This window comes from Haemaphysalis longicornis, unplaced genomic scaffold (genome assembly GCF_048455015.1).
Source record: "Haemaphysalis longicornis isolate Haplotype H1 unplaced genomic scaffold, Haemaphysalis longicornis Haplotype H1 scaffold_71, whole genome shotgun sequence".
Taxonomy (NCBI): Eukaryota; Metazoa; Arthropoda; class Arachnida; order Ixodida; family Ixodidae; genus Haemaphysalis; species Haemaphysalis longicornis.
The window spans coordinates 1,508,007-1,528,027 of NW_027526425.1; the positions used below are offsets into that span (position 1 = coordinate 1,508,007).

A 20,021-nucleotide genomic window follows, 5' to 3' on the forward strand; every position below is an offset into this window, starting at 1 on the left:
GCGGTTTATCGAGGATGAAAAAGCGCACCGGTGTGCCTTGGAGTGCACACCGGTGTGGTGGTGTGCCTTGGTTTATCGAGGATGCTATAAGTTGCACCCCAAGTGACATCCGATTTGCGCCCCTACCGTCATCCGATCTTAGTCGCTTTGCCTCCGCGTGTCCCGCTTTCGCATTCGAGGAAGCTCGTTGGCTTCGTAGACGTTGAGCAGCAGCGTGACGCATCTTATGTTCGTTTCCGTTCATGGCGGGAAGAGGGTGTGTGATTTCCGGAACCCGCTTATATACGCGGTGCACCGCGGCGCGATCTCGTGTTTACGCGTAGCGCCATCTAGCGTAGTTAGATGCAGTAACTGTGTATTACAACTTGATCACAACCTGACTACACTGGTGTTTTTGCGCGTTTTATCGTTGCTAGGTTATGTTTGTGCCTGTTTTCGAGTGTTTTGGAGTGTTCTTGTACCCTTCTAGGTAGTTTCCGCACAGATTTTCGCTTGATGGTGGTGTGCGCACGGATGGACGCGGACGGACATTGGGAGGTCCTAATGTACTCCGCATCGTTACACGCGAGGGAGTAAGCCGTTTCACTATCGGGTACTAACTCACCCAGTGGGTAAGACGGCTGGCACTAATCCTGTCTGGTCTACCAGACACAGGGTCGAATCCTGCCGGTGCTTGAGTGCTTTTTTGCGATTGTAAATGCTATGCGCACGGACGCGGACGGACATTGTGAGGTCCTAAGGTGCTCCGCACCTAAAACCAAGTATTTGTTCTGTGAACTTTAGCCTAGTTTCTATGAACATGTTCGCATACCGCCAATATGTGCTGACCGTGCCATGAATTACTGCTTAAAACGCCACCACCTGCCCGTGTAGCCATGTTCGAGGAGCGGGCGATGACAGCATGCTCCCAGTAATATCTTATAAGGCAGAACCCTGGGGCCTCACAAAGAATTCCGATAGAAACCACGTGTCAACCCAACAAGCCACAGAAAGGACAGCGATTGGAATTAATAGGAGCTTGGGGATAAAAAACTAATATTATATATGAGGTAGCCGACACAGATGATGTTCGGCCGGGGATACAATGCTGAGCCCTAACTACCTGTGGGTTATTAGGATAAGAGAATATGTAGCGAGAGATAGGATTGGAAGCATAGGAAGGCATATACCTGAAAGAATGGGTATAATAGGAAAAAAATGGATGCAAAGGACGGATTTGAAAAACACAGGATAGAGGAGTCGATCGTCTTCAATATAGATGTGCTGTTGATGATGTAGTTTTCTTTCAGGGCATTTATGAATTTTTGAATTATCTCTACACGAGAGCCTCGAGGGCCTCAGTTACAAGGTTAAACGTTGAATTAATGATTCAGTTAATACAAACATTTTAATGAACTTTTTAATTAATAACTTTCGGTGCCAGCGGGAATTACTGAAGTGAAGCTCATCGCTAAGTAAATTGAGGGAAATAAACTTAGAAAAACGATTGGCCAATTCCAGGAAAAATGAGAGTAGATGTAGAGTGAAGCTTTGAAACCCCCCTCATGCAAGTACAGTGCGGTAGCACCCATGCAATAGAAGTAAGTACGAGGTATCATTATACAAGTGATCGAGAAAGTTCATTACCTGGCTTTCGTAGAATTTTTGTACAAGGTGGACAGAGAATCGATGTCGGTCACCTGTGCACTGTACACAAATACAATTCTGTTGTTTGTAGCGCACAGCACGCTTAATTTTTATTAGTGCTTCGACTAAGCTAGAAATAAAAACAGTACAGAAAACCTAAAAAAATTGTTTGTGCTTTATATACATATCACAGTGGTACAGCCCTTACAAACACTCCTTTCTTGATCTTCAAGATGATGGGATTCATCTCAATGTTCGGCGGGTTCTGAAAATAAATTGGTACGTACGTTCATTGCGAACAGGCTGAGCCCTACGAAAAGCAACAACACCTTTGCATGCAACATGCGCCCGTACAAAAATTGATATCCCAGTGCCGGCATTGGAAAAAAAAAGTTCAATCTACAGTTTTACGGGTTGAAGTTTGGTATATAGGTGGTTCATTGGGGAAAGGAACACAAGTTACTAGACACCCTGCAATTATCCCACGCGAGCCAAAAACTCTACACAGGGGAGGATTTGTTTATCGTTTTTAGTGCAGAATAGCGGCTCAGCCAGTGGCACACCGCAACATGTGGTGAGAGCATGACGAGTCGCCTTCATGATGCTCTCGTAGTAGCTGGGCTCTCAATCTTAAAGCATTTAAACCCCCAAATCCGATAAATAACAGTCACTATTGTTCTTTGAAGCTTTACTACAGCGTTGAAATTGTGTCAGTCATCAATGAGAGTGCGCAAAACCGTTTGCGTAAACCTATTGCCTAGCTTCTACTTTGACAATTAAAAGAATATAGTATTTCTGAAACAAAATTAAAATTTAAGGACTGGTAAAAGTCCAACAAAGCGGTTTTGTTGGACTTTCACTTTGTATACTAGGTGATTTAATGTGCGCCCAAAAAACGTGCACAAAGAAGACTATTTTTTGGTTTCCACACCTACAAAAAAGCCACCCCTGCTGAGAGCCGAACGTATAACTTCCTGGTCACAAGTTGAAAAACCTGTTTTGTTAAGATATATTTACCAATTTTGTGACAGGTTTACGCGGCAAAGCTTTCCGGCGGCGACCGCAATTCACTCGGATCACTTACTTCACACACACGCACGTTGGCGTCGTTGTGCACAAGTCGTTTGTAGCAGCGCTCACTGCGTAGACCACGTCCGACGCTTCGATCGTACAGAACAACAAGCCGTCGGGACATAACCGTTAGGTCTCGCTTTGCAGTGACGAGAACGTGGGTTAAACCATGGCAATGTAGCGTTTTTTGTTTTATTAGATTAGAAGAACCTTTAGGCAGAAGGGCGAAATTGCGTTTGCAATACCGGTAGCTATTTTGCACTGATAGCATAGAATACTATTCCAGTCTTTCCCAGCAGCACATCTCTCTTTAATGTATTTTTCAACTTTCGGTTCCAACTAAAAGAAATTGAAAGCTCTTAGAAAATAATTTTTTTGCCTCAGTGGTATTCTCGGGGTTTAACAACAAGCGTTCCACCACACGTTTTTGCGACACCAGTTGTATTTACACAAATATTTTTCCGGGGGGAATTGGGGCCATAGAAATGCAAGATAATCTGGTGCAGGTGCTGTCGGACTGTTTTCGTGGTAAGCAATGCCTTCTGTTTGTCGCCCGACTGCTGCTGGCATTGCTCATTTCAATTTTAGGTCAGTGCATTTGAACTTCGTGCTATTTATTGAACATCTTCAAATGGCGCAAGCTCGACGCCGATACAAAAAGCAGGAGGCAGATAAATCGCAGAGATGACTCGCAACTGAAATTCTATTAGAATTGACACAAGCTCAAATACAGTTGACTCTCGTTAATACGAAGTCCGCAGAGACCACAAAACACTCCCAATTAAGCGATCTTCCAATTAGCCTGAGAAACCTGAACATAATATTTATTATACAAGAACATGCCTCCTGTCTTGATTTTTTTGGACTCGACTTTCCACTTTCGTTGAAAACTAGAGCATACCAACTCAGTTGGCTATGAGCGTTAAGACTTCGCTGAAATCGAAGCCTGAAGATTGCGACACCAAAACCGCTCACATAGCGCTGTGAACACCAAAGTTTGAGGACCTAAAAGGCAGACATGTCGTTCACGCTAGTCTCAACTTTGTAATCCTGTCCCTGTATCAACTTCCTCACTGTCTCACTTACGATTGGGCCACCAGTACAGAGCAGAAAAAAATTGAAATTTTATTGACAAATCAAGGTGAATTCAAAGGTTTTCTTAAGAAATAACTTCTAATTACGCGATACCCATGAGTTTTCGCTTCCAATTATCGAGCAATTTCTGTTATTAGACTGCATGTGAAGTTGGCGGGATTAGCACACACTTCTAAGTAACGGAAATATTCAATTAGGTGACTTCGAATTATCGAGAATCGACTGTGCTAACACCCTACTGATGTGACCACACATCATACATACATGGGGACCACACATCATAAGGCATGGGGACGAGGTTGTTAGCATTTAAATATGTGTCAGCTCTAATATAGTTCAGTTTCGATCGAGTTAGTGCTGTGGTCTTTCTACTTATTTCTTCTTCGGTCCATTCCAAGTTTGTGCAACTTCAAGATGTTCAAAAACCACTACCAATAAGCCCAATGATCGACCTCTTTTTGTCCTTTTCAAATGAAGTAGCTGGACTGCTGCTGCGGTTATTTGGAGAACGTTAGGGTACATGCCTAGCTGGTTAGCCTAACCTCCGATCAATCTTTATTTGGGCGCAGTACCATGTTTTATTCCCACGGAGGAAGTTGTAGCTGTTCGACTAGCGCTAAACCAATATGCGACTAGCTTCCCCACGCGCAGTGGTGCCACTTACCTTGGCAGTGTTCGCAGTTTTTACAAGCCTGTACTTGCGGAGGATGTGCGCGAACGTGTACTTTATCTCCATGAGGGCGAAACGCATGCCGATGCAATTGCGTGGGCCGTTGCCAAATGCTTGCATGGCCATGGTGTTTATGCGCGACTTGTTCTCCGGCAGAAACCTGCAGCACAAAAGCACAGCCACACAGAAAAACAAATTACTTTTAAACTGCAATGAGCTCCCCAGCCCTTTGCTCTCATGAGAATGGAATGAATACAATAATGCGGAAGGATAATGGGTTTCGCCTTAACGCTTTGACTGTGTGTCGATACCATTGGGTAGGGGTACTGTTTAATTACTTAGGAGCGTCAAGAAATTAATTTTTCTTTAGGGGTGGGCGCGGTTTTTGACATCTAATTTTATGTCAGAAGCCGTGAGGTCCATGCTTCTACAGCAGATGTGATTCATTGGAACAGTTAAAAAATGCGCCCCAGTTTAATTACAGTGAAAGGTAGTATAGCAGCCGGGAATATGCACGAATGGTTTTCGGGTCCACCTGAGGTTACCAGTGAAATGTTGTGAGCTCTGTTAGGGCTGATGTAACTAGTGGACTACTAGCAAAGGCTTTGAACACCGCGGAACGACATAACATGAATAATACTTACATAAAGCTAAAGCTGCCAAATATAAAAAGGGGAGAGGAAAACGCCTTTTTATACTGTGCTTGCATACGGTTCGTACTTTCCCTAAAGCTCTTCCCAGTTTCAGCGTAATGCAGGTGTTGCTTATCCAATGCCTCAGAACTAGTGCAGAAACCTGGTTAGTGGTATAATGGTTTCATCAACATTTACAGCGTTTATATTACCTAAGTGGTCAACTTATGTTTCGAGAACATAGTCAAGCTCAACTGCAAAAATAAGAACTGCCTGAATATGATTGTATGTCCATACATACCGGCCTATTGGCTACACAGACTGACTTTTTTTTCAGAAACACAAACAAGCAAAATTTTTATGGGCCTCAAATATTCGCCGTTTTGTCCTCTCACAATGTACCGGTTCTGAAAATAAGCAGACACCTAACGCCTCCAAAACTTTGATGTTGGGAATATTTCACCGTTTTCTAAAAATCGTCTGTACTCTTGCCTGCTCAGACTGGAATGCAATACTTTTGTTCTATTGTCTGCTCAGACTATAATGGAAACTCACCATTTGAATATTTATCTTGTGAAAGCATTACTATGTTTGGCTTTTAAAATTGTTTTGCCGAAAATGAAGGAACACTTTTATTTGTGCTTACAACTGTAGTTTTCTGCGGAGGGCAGAACGCACGCAGCAGCACTGGCACAACCGCTGTGATATAGCCGGCACAATCGTGATTCTGCTCAAAGCGACAGTGCGAGCAAGCAGAAGACCGCTCCTGCCCGCCTTTTATGCTCGAGAATGCAAACCTCAACTTAAAAAAAACTAGTGCCCCTCCACTCTCTGAAGAAGGTAAACCTGTGAAGCCGGATACTGCAGTCCACAGAGTGCACAAAGCAAAACACGTTTGTTTCTAATTAGCGATTAAGCATACTTTCTAATCAGCTGAGTCAAACTCAAAAGGGCTCGAGCTTTATTTAACAGACAAACATGGGGCTGTCTGTTTCCCTTCCGCGCCGTAGGAATGTTACCGCCGTTGTAACAGACCAACCCAATCCACTCTATTACTGAGGACATTGGACGGGTCTCTTTGGCCCGTATGCCCGTAAGACGTCCACGTTTAAACCTCCCTCCAGAACAGTGGACATGTCTTCAGTGAGCGCACAAAACCTTTAGTTGCGCGTGCACACTCCCCCCAATCTCCTGCCAATCCCTGCCTGCATAAGCAGGCAATCGTTGATGTGCGCGTGCTTAGAAGTGAAAGACACCGCCAAAAATGTCGCGCTTTAAAGCCCGTCCTATATTGTGCGAAATTTGGTGCGAATTCCTAGCTGCGGCGCCGCTCGTTCAGCAAAAAATGATTTTTTTTTCTATTTTCACTGCTGCGACAAATTGTTAACTACCAAGCGGTTTTCACAGGAAAAGTTGGACTATTGAAAACATTCGGCAATTTGGCACATCAAAAAGAATAGATCATTTAGCCGCCCTGCGGCACCGGAGCTGGGAATTAGAGGCGAAATTCGCACCATGTAGAATAGGCTTAAGCCCTTCAAGCTGAATAAGAAATATTGGCTCACGTGGGCGTTCCAAGCGGCAAATTTGTTGCTCATTCGGGGAGGATTCGCAACTACTCGACGAGCTGGAGCTTGCGACAGCAACGGGGGCGGAAGCGGCTCTGCGTTTGTTTTAGCGCCCATTCGCGCTTCAGTTCGGGCAGACGTTCTTTCAATTCCCTCTCTACTAACTCCGAGAGAACGGCGTGCATCTGTTCTATGGTGAGTTAGAACCTGGAAGGTGTGGATTTTTATTCTAGCGGAGTAACATCTGGCTGTCCGTTTCCCTCCACGCCGTAGGCATCTTACCGTCTTTATAGCGCACCAGCCCAAGATCAAACCACTCGACTACAGACGACAGCTGACACGCCACATGGAGAGGTGAGACTTGGACGTTTAAATCTCCCACCACCGTAATGGGCATGTAATCGGTAGAAGCATGAAGCCTAGCTATACGTGCACGCCACCCCCTCTTTCCGACCCCAATCCGTGCACGTATAAACCAGCAACCACAGATTGGAGGGCGATTAGGCGTGAAATACATCGGCGAAATGTCGCTCGTAAAGGCTTTCAAACTGAAAATGAATATGGACTCACGTTTGCGTCCCAAAAAGGCAGGTTGCTCTTATATATGGAGGAATTTTCAGTTACTCGACGAGCTGGAATTGTAAGCGGCAACGACGGCGTCTACATGCTCGGTGACGGTGGCTTTCAGTCGTTTTTACGCTCGTTCGCGCTTCTGTTGATTCTCCAGAATCATCTGGTAACGGTGCTGCCACCGCTATCAGCCGACTATGCAACTTGTAAAAGAGGCCTCGATGGTGGGGAGGGGAATGACAGTTGTAAACGAGGGGTTGGAGGTGGTGACGACGAGCCCCGGAGCGGCGCCGAGTAAAGCGGCTTCACCGGTATGAAAACTAGGGGGGTTAGACATATATTGTTTCGCAGTAATGAACCGAACGTTAGATGGAAACACGCACACAACTCAGGGGAAAATGCTGCCTCATTCAAGGCGACGTCACTCGGCCACTTTCAATTTCACTGCCGCACTTTCCGTGATCGACCTGATTACACCAAGCGCATCGACGAAATCGACTTTCTTTGGAAAAAAGGGAATGGCCTCGCACGCGAAATTGTCGAGCAAGTGGATATCAACAAGACATGCGACACTTGCGTCAGCACAGCTTCCGTTGCTTTGATAAAAAGACAAATGAACCCTCTTGGGGTCTATACTGCACACTGCATGCAGTGTGCAGGATGCGCAGGAGAGTGTCGCGCTTTGTCAACGTTGGGCAATGTTTCATTCATATACGTGCTCTTTCTCTTTAGAAAACTCAGTTGATAGCAGTATTGTGTCCGTGTTTCCTTCTAACGTTCTGTTTTTTTTTTCTGGTTGAAGCTGAAGTGTGCTGGCGATATGAACCAACTCGCCCAATCCCAAGCAATTATACTATATGGATGCCAACGTCACCAGCACATGACGGCCGCTGACATCCCCTGAATGCGCATATCACCAGTGATCTTCCCGCGCTTATGTTCGAATCATGGCCAATGACATATTTCTTTTCGGTGGTGTAATTACTGAATTGCGCTTGTGTGTTTTAGTACCTCCACTTACCACGAACCCACAAAGCCACGCGTATCCGCCTTCATTTTGCCGTCTTCTCTGCACTCGCCAACGCAATATAGAAGTTATTGGCCTAAGCGTACGCAGTAAGGATTGCGCGTGCTTTCTTAACTTTCAAAGCTGAGTCTCAATGCTGAAGCAGTAGGGTTTTCCATATAGCTGTTCCAAAGGTTTGTTTCTGTCCCTATTCAATATAAAATGTTCAGTTTTTAAACCATTGATTTTCACAGCCGGCAGTAAAGACAAGCCACTTCTCTGACGAGCTGCACTATGCTTATCACTTTGTGTGAAATGAAGTATTTGCGCATTCTTTAAAGCTCAAAGGATCTAAAGATCGCACCTGTCCGGGTTGAAGCAGTCTGGGTTTTCCCAGTGTCGAGGGTCCCTGTGGATGTACTCCACAGCAGCCATGACTGCCATGCCAGCGGGGATGTGGATCTTGCCGTACTGCTTGTCGACCGCTGCCTCGCGAGTCACAAACCTGTACGAAAGAACCCGCTTTGTAGTAAGCACACAGGCCATGGGGGTAATTTCAGTATTAGCCGGCAACCTGAAGACACTCTCTGGTCGGAGGATTTTGGGGCTCACGAACTGCAATGAAGACACCGTTTTCGTTTGGAAATGTTTTCTAAAAAAACAGCGCGGACTGTTTTATGAGTCTCTTATGCCTTGGTCTAGCGCAGGCTGCGGGTGATTCTAGTGGTTTATGTAAGACTTAGGAAGTGCATGCCTGTTTTGGAACTCCAAGCTTATGAACCGACAAAAACGGCGGGTATTGCTGAGTCCCTTAGGCAAGACTACATCCAAATCTAGCCTTACTTTTAAATATCAGTGAATAGGTGCAACATAATCGCCCGCTCAATCCCTTACTTTCATTTGAACCCCACGCGTTGTATCACGGCATCAGTGATTGATTGATTGATTGATTATGGGGTTTAAGCGCTGAAACTACACATATTATGAGAAGCACCGTAGTGGAGTGCTCCGGATAACCAAAATATTTGCTTTTCGCCTCCATCAGAAAAGTGGCCGCCGCGGTCGGGAGTCGAACCCGCGTCCTTAGGCTTAGCAGCACAACGCCATAGCCGTTGAGCCAGCGCGGTGGGTGACCAGTACTTTTCTTCTAATCTAGATTTAGTAGTAAGGATAGAACACCATGTCCAACAATTGACAACGTTCCTCACAAGTAATTATCACACTCTGTTGACATGAGCTTGATTTGATCATTTTAGCGGGTTGGAACAGTTCGAAAGTAATGGTTGAACTCGTTTGCTTTTTGCTTCGTGTCTCAGTCGGACGGCGTGGAATGGCGGTTTTGTGAAGTGTGCATGCAATGCTAAAACTTTGCGGGAGCACTCTTCATAAAAGTATAAAAGACTGGAAGAAATTTGGGAATGCGGGGATTCTAGGCGAATTGCTCGCTCCCTATCTTTCATGAAATATTGCTGGCGTGTTTAAAAATTTGGTCTCTCTGTGCAAGAAAAATGCTGATGGACGGATGATTTTCTGCTACGTTAACAACGCTAAATATCCGCTGCGGAACGAAACGTTTCTAAAACTATATATGTCGAAACTAGGTGTAGGAGCAGATATCTGTGTAATATAAAGAATTCTTTGTTTCTCAAGGGGTTCTCGCATGCTGACATTCAGCAAGAGAAACAAAGAAAGCTGAAGTTTGAGCGAAGTTTAAAAAAACGAGAATTTTACTATAATTCTGTAGTGTATGTTTTGTTAACGCAGTTTACGCCAAATTTAACCCACGTTTGGGCCCCGGTTAGCAAGGCGGAAGATATGCCGATCTCACGCTGCACTTAACACCTGTGGGCATATTCTCAGAGCAGTTACGTTGGTAGAAATAAAAAACTGATTTTGAGAAGAAATTTTAAGGTGTTTTCAGTTACGGAAATTCAACATGGGAAGTTCTAAATAAGTGCAAACTATTAAAAAGACATGATGCTGGATAAAGAGACAGTCAAAATAAAAATTTTCCCGTGGCAGCATAGGGGCTTGGTACGAAAGAGTGGTTGCGAAAGAATAAAATTCCGGCCATCTCCACTAAAGTTAAACTTGGGGAGGGGTGAAGCATGCAGTGTATAAGTGTATTCAATGATTGTAAGTCACTTTCTTGCCACACGGCGCGCGCTGATTGGACGCAGGAGAAGCGCCGTTGGGAGAAGCAATCGCGCACTTTATGAGGCGGTGGCGCCCTCTCTTGCGTTGAACCGAATTTATTTAAGCAATTAAATAAGAGACAGCCTTGCTGTAACTTGTCTTTGTGTGACATGCCGCAGCATGCAATCTAGAGTGAGGCGTTGGAAAACGAGTGTCCGGGTGTGTTCTTTTAGTACACGTTTTTGCCCACGGAGATGAAACACTTAGCGCGAGGCGTTGTAAAACGAGTGTCTCGGTGTTTTAGTACCCTGACTACACGAGACGACCGGAGAAGCCGACAGCCCGAGCCACGAAGGTGCTTTGACCCTTACAAGTTTCTGGCTTTTTAGGTTCCTTGAACCTTTTGTAGCCAGGTGTACTCACGCGTAGGCCGGAGGGTACATCCGCATCGTCTCTTGAATCACGCAGTGCATGTAAGGGAGCTTCTGAATGGTGCTGTATGTGATAGCCTCCTGGAAGGAAGATGCAATAATGACTCGCATAAAAATATCGTTTTCTGCGGCCCTATTCTTGTACAGATGCACAAAAAAGATATCAAGTTGATGTGTGTATGAATTTGTGTTAAGATATGAAAATAAGCAGGGCCATAGCCTGTATCTAGCGACGGATTGATTTAGAAAAGTCTGTTTAAACGTACACCTTTCCAGCGATCTGAGAATTCGGATAATACACAAAAATGAGCCGTGACAAGCACGTATATTTATCCTCTGTAAGGAGAAAAAAGGTTAAGTTGCGCTGTTCAGTGCGCGGTCATCCCATCTTTCAAATTTTTTCGCGATAGATTTTCGACTAACCAAATGCATAGCAAGTTGTGCTCAGTAGCACACGGCCAGTATATAAGGCAGCGACGCAACCTATGTAATGCGGATCAGCACTTTCTGAAGCTTCCGGCGATTTAGTGTTGGTTAAAATGTGTGTAACTATTTCGCATAACCCCAAAGGTCACACGCTAAAACTAATTATGTAGTCGTATAGGACAAAGGATTGACGAGGGAGTTTTGCATCCAAACAAGTTTAAGCCACATCTGCTTCGTTCAACCAGGTTAGGGTGGGAATTCACCACGTTCCTGAAATGTTTGGAGTCATTTGGACGATTACACTTTTGGTTAAAAGCAAATTACATAATTTCACGGAAATTAATGCTATTCAGAAGTTTGAGAAAACACGTTTAACGCGTATGAGTTCACTTTTTGATTTAAACTGACATAGAACCTAAAGTACCTTTGTCAACATTCTGATGGCTGGTTGCTGGATGCAAAACCTATTCAACGAAGGTGCAAGTGCCCCAAAATGTCAACGAAACACGGCTTCACGAATTTTGAATACTTTCTAGTTTATGCGGCTACCAGCACAAATAGAATACATGCGGCCGGATTTTATCTAGAATGACTTTCATGAGAATTCACTTAAAGGTTGCTGGCTAGGCACATGGCAGTGAAATCCCCTCAAAATCTCCAACGCATGCTCCGTTTACTTTTGGGGGCAGCTGTACATGCGGACGATACATTCAGGGAGCTGAAGGAAGAGGCACAGCGAGACGCTAAAAATGTACGCTATTAATAAAGGTATTGAAAAAAAACAAGGTTTTTAAACATTTGTTGGAGATATCTTGGGTGTGAAATTAATTCGATGATTTTACTGGCCTCGAATAGGTTTTCGCGCACACATAACTTTGAGATTAGTGAACACATGTTTAAACAAGATGGTTACTTAAACAATGTTGTGAGTTGAGAAAGTAGTAAATATCCTACTTATGAAGCCACTATGTTTCAATGTTTCTTTGTCTGAAATTTGAATTAGTTGGCGTTTGGGTAAACAAGCCAGTTGTCCTTTTCAGTGTAAATAAGAAGGCTGGGGCACCTCAGACAGAATGAACATATGTAAGGCAAAAACGTTGCTGTTAAAGTTAGGTAGAAAAATTAGGAACGAAAAGTACTGGCGGGTCACCACCGAAACGCGTAAGCCACGCAGTGCTGCCGATTAGTTCTGGGTTTGTGGAGGTGATAGCGACAGTAATGACCCTTTACATTGAAATTTTAGGCGATTTTGTTATATCCACTGTAACAAAGCCAATAATTTCAAGTGTTTTGCCTTTGGCCTAATATTGCGCCCAAGGAGGCAGTGCAGGTAAGCTAATTTTGTTGCAATAAATTTATAACAAGACATACTCATAGATGAAAAGTCACGTCATCAATCGCATGACGCCAGTACTTTACAATTACATGATCAAGCTTCCTAAATATGGTTCTTCCGGGCTCAATATTTTACCAAAAATATGCACGACTGACAAATCGTAATTACTTACGGAATACAGCGGTACCTTCGCCCGAAATTGGGAACTAAGACAGCATTTTATTAGAGAAATATTGTTGCTTTGCAAACCATATTTCCTAGTAGTATAATTTGTACCATTTAAGTTCTAGGCGGAAAGTCCCTCTTGCCAATGCAATACGCAGTAGTTGGACGAATGAAATGTTTATTCACGACCACGCACGGGCCCTGCGAATTGCTGTTGCAGATGACGTTCACATACACGGAACTGTTTACTTGATGGATATAGGTTGCCGAACTAAAAATTTTATTTACGTGCATGAAGGGATTAAAACAATTTATTAGATGCGAAGCATCTCACGCTCGGGACTGTGTCCCTCCCTGCCTCCCTCCCTCGTTGTCGTTGTCCGCACTCTACTGCGTGTGCGCGTCTCTTCAGCCCCGTCAGCTTTTGGGCTGACGTCAGCGCAGTCCACTATAAAAAGAAATAGTTAGGCGGCGCCCGGTTTCGATCCCATGACTCTCTGGCCGCAACGGCAGGTACATGGCGCTCTTCCCACTGCGCTACAAACCTGTTTTTTTTTCTTTATTACTGTTTGTATCAAACGAAAAAGTAGGTTACAGTGATTTTATAACATTCGCCATTCTTGCGGTAACACAACTTTAAAATTTCTTCAGTTGAACAAGATCATCAAGCATTGGTAACCATTCAGGTGGTTCGCTTAGCGCTTTTTATACCTCACGTATGTTGACCATACTCCCAATGAAATACTCTCTGGCGGGCGGCGCATTGGGATCGGCATGCCTGTCCGCCATCCTTGTGCGCCACAAGCTGTACATGCTGATCAACATAAACATGTCGAATGGCACGCCTCCTGTATCACACACAGACAGAAAACCAATCCCGAAAGAGTTTATGGGCAGGTTCTTTTTAACAGTGCGCTGTAGGATGTCCCAGAGAAATCTCGCGTCTGAGCAGTCTAAAAAAATGTGGTCAATAGTTTCTGGCTTTAAGCATATGCGACAGGTAATGTTCCAATGTATGTCTAATCCTTTCTCCTGCAGCCACGGCTTTACAGGAAGCGTGCGACTGTGGAGCTGAAAAAAGAAACTTTTAACGGAGGCGCGCACGGGCATTCCCTTTACCCTCTTGAGCACATCACCTTCCCATCCCACTGCATACATAGACCTGTATAGGGGAATGGGTAACATAACATCAATGAGGTCCTTATATAACTTTTTGCGTGGTACCATTGCTCAAGTACTCAATCGAAAATCTCACTCTCAATAATTTGAACGCCCATACAACATCGCGCATGAAACCACATAGACTCGTTCGTCTACCCCCAAAAGAGGACACAACAAATTCAGGTATGTGATCACGAAGGCGCACTTGAATGACAGTACGTAGAAATAGATTATTCTGATCCCTTAAGAAACAAAACCTGGACACAATCTGCTTCAGAAACAAGTGGGAGAGCCCCAAGCCTCCTTTTTGAACTGCGCGGAACAGGTTCGAGCGGATGGTCCGCTCCCAAGTCGATCCCCAAATAAAACCCGCCAACACTCTGTGTAGCTTCTGAACAGAAACTCTCGTCATGGACAGCACCTGAAGGACATAGAACACTTTGGCTACAAGAAATAAGTTGCACACAGTAGCTCGTGCAAACATCGACAAATCCTTCCCACCCCACCTGGTTGTCTGAACTCTTGTGCGCTCTGTTTCCAGAGTCCAAAATTCGGTAGGCTCCCTGTAGTTATTGAGTTGTACGCCCAAGTATTTGGCCGGAGTTAACGTCCACTGCATATTTTCAAAAATCTCAGGCGTGTCTTCCCACTACCCGTGCCAAAAACCTAGAGACTTTTTCTAGCTTATAGCACTAGCCGTATGTTTACAAAACTTCCCAGCTTCTTTTCTGCCTCTCGAACACTTTTTTTGTCGCAGCAGACTATGGCTATGTCATCCGCATATGCTAATACTTTTACTTTGCTCTCAAAGAACTTATAACCACTTATTTTTCCACTGTTCTTAATCTTTAAACAAAACGGTTCCAAGTAGATGCAAACAAGAGATCACTCAAATGGCAGCCTTGCTTAACCGACGATAGAAGCTGAATACCTGGCGTAACTTGCTTATTGACAATAAGACTAGCAAAGCAATCCCGATAACACATTTTCACCCCATACAGTATCACAGCACCCACATTCACGTAGTCCAAAATACTAAACAAAAGTTCATGTGCGACACGGTCAAACGCTTTTTGCGGATTGCGACATGTCCATTACCCGCATCGCAACACTCTAGGATGCTTCTCATTGTATGTATATTAGTGAAAATTGTTCTTCCTTTAATCCTGCAGGGTTGGTGCGGGCCAACAATGATATTCATTACTGTTTGAAATTGTTTAGCCAACACCTTCATGCATTTTTTATAATCAACATTTGTAAGACTAATTGGGCGGTAAGAAGTTATAGAGAGCAATTGAACAGAATCCTCGGTTTTTGGTACCAAAACAACGTGTGTCCTGCAAAAGGAGGGGGGCATCCGGTTTACCTTGTATGCATCGACCAACAATCGATGTAAATCCGTGGCGATTTAGCTTTTGAACATTTTGTAAAAGGCAGCCCCCAAGCCACCAGGCCCGAGACGGAAGCATGTGCTACGAACGCGCCTTATGTCCTTCACTCATTCAAACTACGTCAAGAAGATACTGATACAACGAAGGCGCGCGAAGGTGAACATCAACGGAAAGGACGAACTGTAAACTAATGGGAACTTCAGTCGACCCAATGGCTGCTTCGCATACTACTCAGGGTTCCCCTACGGGAAGATGGTGTAATTTTTTGGTGAGGCTTCCTGTGAATCTCCACAATTTTCTTTTGCACACTGGAATTTCGTCAGCTTGTATCCAAACGCCAGATGTCACCTCAGCAGCCAAAGAGCTCGGTATGGCTGCTACTAACAAAAATACTTCAATAAAACTGTCTTCACATAATTTTGCGTGCAATTTTTAAAGAAATGGCATGAGCGTGTTTTGTGTTCAAATGACAATCTAGTACGTACGTTCGGGTCCAGGACGGAGAGCAATTCTTCTCGTACCTTCTCCTGAACAGCCGGATAATGACTGAGGATGTGAGTTACCAGCGCCATTGTGTTGCTTGTTGTCTCGAAGCTGCTCACCCGATGCCCCAAATAGCGGGACAAATAGGGCAACAGAAAGAAAAAAAAATGAAGAACTGAAAGTTACAATGCACATGCTTAAGGTAGACACTGAGAGATATTTAAATAATTTTACTGTCATGAGGTTCTTTCAGGCTCTGGTAAACCTATTATATCGCAGGAAATGTGAATGTGTGTTCAAATGTGCTATTTCTCCTTCGTTGTGTGGTTATCATGGTAACGCGCAAGCCATAGCAGCATGCGGCTCGACTGCTGCAATGTGGCGGAGTGCGTGCACCGACGCGGGCGCAAGGGCTCCCCTACATGTGTGGTATAGAGTTTCATACTAATATATACTACAGGGAAATGTGGCGCTGCAGTCGCGGGCCGCCGTGGGCGGCGCCATTGAGGCTAGCGACGTTCCTCGCCTCCTTGGCTTGGACCTTGCATGAAGCTTCTAAATATTCCCTGACAAATACACCTTTCTGGATGTTTATTTTATAACAAAACCAATTCTAATTATCTTCTGCAGTAATATTGTTGCATTTTTGCAGCCAGAGGCAACTTTTCAGCCTGTTCGTGAGCTATGCCAAGGATAAGTGGAACGTACCTGCCCGGTACATGACGGAACGCTCGGTGGAGCGCTGCTCCTCTAGACAGTGGCGCCAGATTTCCGTGTAGTGTATATTAGTATAAAACTCTATGATGTGTGGCCTGTTCGGAACCAGAGACGCTGGAGCACCTACTCTGGTTCCGCCCCCATCACGCGGGTTCGAGAGCAGCGCTCCACCGAGCGCTGCCGCGTCGAGGCCTTCCCAAAACCGGCATGAAGGACCTTCTGTCCCCGAACGGGCCTGCTGCAACCCAACGGGATGTCTTCACGCATCTGCTCCATTATATGGGGACGCCCGGCCTCACGCAGCGGCTGTAGCCGAGGTTGCAGTGATTGACTGATGTGCCTGGACTGACAGCACATGTTATTTTTATCCTTATTCTTAATTTGTACCCCTATTTTTATCCTTAATCTCTTATTTTTATCCTCTTTTTAATCTCCTTCTCTGTATCTGTCTCTACTTTATCCTTTCACTCCCCCTCTACTTCCCTTCCCCTGCACTAGTCGGTATGCAGTTGAGCTGCCTGCCGAGCTCAAAAATATCCCCAGTGCACTTCCTTTCCTTTTCTTTTCCCACAAACCACAACAATCAACCAGCACATTGCCAAGTCTGTCGGTCAGCACTCAATGGCTTGCACGTGCACATACGTGGCATAGATGGCACCAGGACGAAAATAAATATAGTAATTATCGTTGATTTAGAGTGAAAGAAAAAAAGAGAATTTGGTAAGGCATCCAGTGAGGCTGCTTCTCAGTGTGAGGTGGTTGTGACGGTTTTTTAGTCATTGGCGGTGCCTGAATGAAAATTAAGTTGATAATTATTGTGATTTATTTTGTTTTTTTTTTGCTTGAAATTAAATAATGTTGTTAGCCAAGCATCTAACTGAACACTAGTGCGACGTTACTGAGATGGTTCATTATGGAGCCGATATTTGCACACAAAGGCTATTTAGAAACTTTGCTCTAGATTACCGCAACTAGATACGCAATGCCATCACAAAACTTGTTAAAGCTTAAACGAATTGCCCTAAACCTATTTTTTACGTCCCGGTGCCCACTTTACGGCATTTTTTTGTGCTTTGAAATGTTACAAAAATTTAGAACTAAAAGGTAGAGATAAAAAAATCTTTAGTGGCTAGAGGGTGGTCTCTAGAACTGTTGGGGACTAGGCCTAGTGCCCACTTTTGGAGTCTGCGAAAAATGCAAAAATTGCATAGGGAATATTATTCGCATTCAAAACGTTGAGTACCGTTGAAACTCAATGAGACCTTCGGTGAAAACCTTCGGTGTGCTTCATGAACGGAGAAAGCTGCTTACCCAGCCACAAGGATGAAGAACGCATTCTGGGTGACGTCGTCGTCGTCCATGACAGCCTTGTTGAAGCTGGCCAGGCGGCCTCCAGTAGTTCCTGTATTACGAACGCGGTGCTTATCAAAAAACAAAATTGCTGATCAATACAAGCACACCATCTACATGCAGGTTTCACAAGTAAAAAAATTGCTCTGCCGAAACATTGGATGCTTTATGGGAATCGAGTTAAAAACTACAGCCGTTGTTGGTTGTGATCCAACCAGGAGCACTTATTTGCTATCACATAGGTGTTCAGTACTTGGATTTTGTGTGTGCGTGCTCGCACCCAATCTATATCAGCCATGGTTATTTCAAGCTGTGTGATGAGATTTTATTTAAGCCGCAATGAATGGCCGAACGCCGTTACTACATTCGCAGCATTCAATTCTCGAATTGTTTCGGGCATGGAAAATTAAGTTACGCACATATTTTGGTCCTATGCCTGGGAGTTGTAAAATGAAAATGTCGCCCAACTGGCACTCAAGGACCGGATGCATTGACTGAAGCTGCGTGAATGTTGTTCGCCTTGTCGACCTTTTCCCGTGTGTTCTAAGATCTTGACGGCACATTTTACATTTTACAAGCCAACGTTTGCAAACATGTAGGGGCTGGTTGTGGGTACCTTTAAAATGTGAGGAATCTTTTAGCGGATAGCACAAGAGATTACAAATAACCGCAAGATTACAGCATCCAGTGTTTATTGCAACCTTATCCAGAAAATGTACTGTTCAGAAGAGCGGACTCTTCCACTCTGGCGTGTTATTCAGCGCGCAAGAACATAAGCTTGGTATAATTAGCGACGATACAAACAGCCGCTTTCTGATTCTCAAAATGTTGTTTTAATGGAACTGTAATGTCGTGTCGTTTAATGGAAGTCGGGTGTAATAAAATGTGTACAAAAATGCTCATAAATGAAAAATCGATAGATAACGACTGAATTGTCGTAAGTCTTCCCTTTATTACTGTTTCACTGCTAAGCCTAGACTCGCAGAAATATTTTCAGGTCTTTCTTCAGATGGTGCATCTACATCTTCAATCACTCTGATTCAGAGAGCGCGTTAAGGAGTTACGCGGATTGGTTTATGATTTGACTAGCAATGTGATCTGAACAGGGAGCTTAAGAAAAGAGAACTCTTGCTCCTCCTTTGCATGGTATCACAGCACGAATTATTCTCTGTGTCTAATCGTATGCCTAGTTATTATTCTGGTTTCCTCTTTTAATGGATTGATCAGTCCGTCAGCTGCATTGTACAATAGCGGACCGACGGACTTTTAAGGGTGTAGTAATTGTCTCAAAAATTCAGGTGGTTTGTGAATAACGCCTAATTATCAAAGCCAATTATTATCGTACACGACTACAATGCACTTTATGTTTACGAGTTGGTAACCTATTGAAATGAATGAGGCCATAGCACTCGAAAGCAAACCCTCAAGGTGTTGTACGCTTCTTTCTCCTCCTCTCAACAAGGTGCAAATGCTGTTATCAACACACCGCTAACTGGGCCGGCGGGTAGTTCCCGCTCGTTGTCTTCAGCGGCTGTTAACTGATCCGACGTGACCGTGTTGACATCCACGCGCGACTCCTTCGCGTCGATCATCAGCTGGAGCAAATCCTTCTGGCGTAGCTGCAAAGACAATAAGAGACGAAGAACACACGTAAGCTCATGAATGCTCTCAAAGTATTCTTGCGGGGGAAAAAATCTTGAGGTTCCTTCAGCTCCAGAGGTTCTAAACGCCGTGGGAACTGACAGCCAAAACAGGTTGTGTACTGGCAACCGTGAAATATGCCATGCCTCGGGTAAAGAACTACGAAATTTGCTAAATATAAAAAAAGGTAATAAATATAGTTTTGTTACTCTTATAGCAAAGAAAACAACAGAAAGGGAAAGACCAGTGTGCTGATTTTAGCACACAGCTTACTATGGTGTGGTGTCCCGAAATTCATGTCGCTAAAGATTAGTTGAGAGGCACACTGATGGGGAAGATCCTTCACCAATAAGGAACGTAAACCCTTAAGACAGCTAAAACTCTGCGTGGGGGAGAAAATTTTTCTTCAGAGGAAACTCGATAGTAATAGGCAATACAGGCGCTATGGAAGCTGCATCTGAGATTCAACACTGCCTGCTGAAGTATGAATAAACGCTTTCTCTCTTGTAAGTAAAGTGAATAGCAAATTCCACAGAGAAGCTCCAA

The 20,021-nt window shown here is 44.2% G+C and overlaps 1 protein-coding gene across 1 annotated transcript; it reads right to left on the bottom strand.

Annotated features, from left to right (window-relative positions):
* Positions 1–1,756: 1,756 nt before the first annotated feature.
* On the bottom strand, positions 1,757–19,453 carry LOC144148021 (thromboxane-A synthase-like; the record flags this gene model as incomplete). Its single annotated transcript, XM_077679622.1, is given in 7 exon segments — positions 1,757–1,891; positions 4,457–4,622; positions 8,603–8,743; positions 10,798–10,886; positions 15,770–15,878; positions 17,796–17,886; positions 19,321–19,453. Coding segments are annotated over 7 exon segments (807 nt in total), but the record flags the coding sequence as incomplete, so codon positions are not given.
* Between the last annotated feature and the right edge of the window lie 568 nt (positions 19,454–20,021).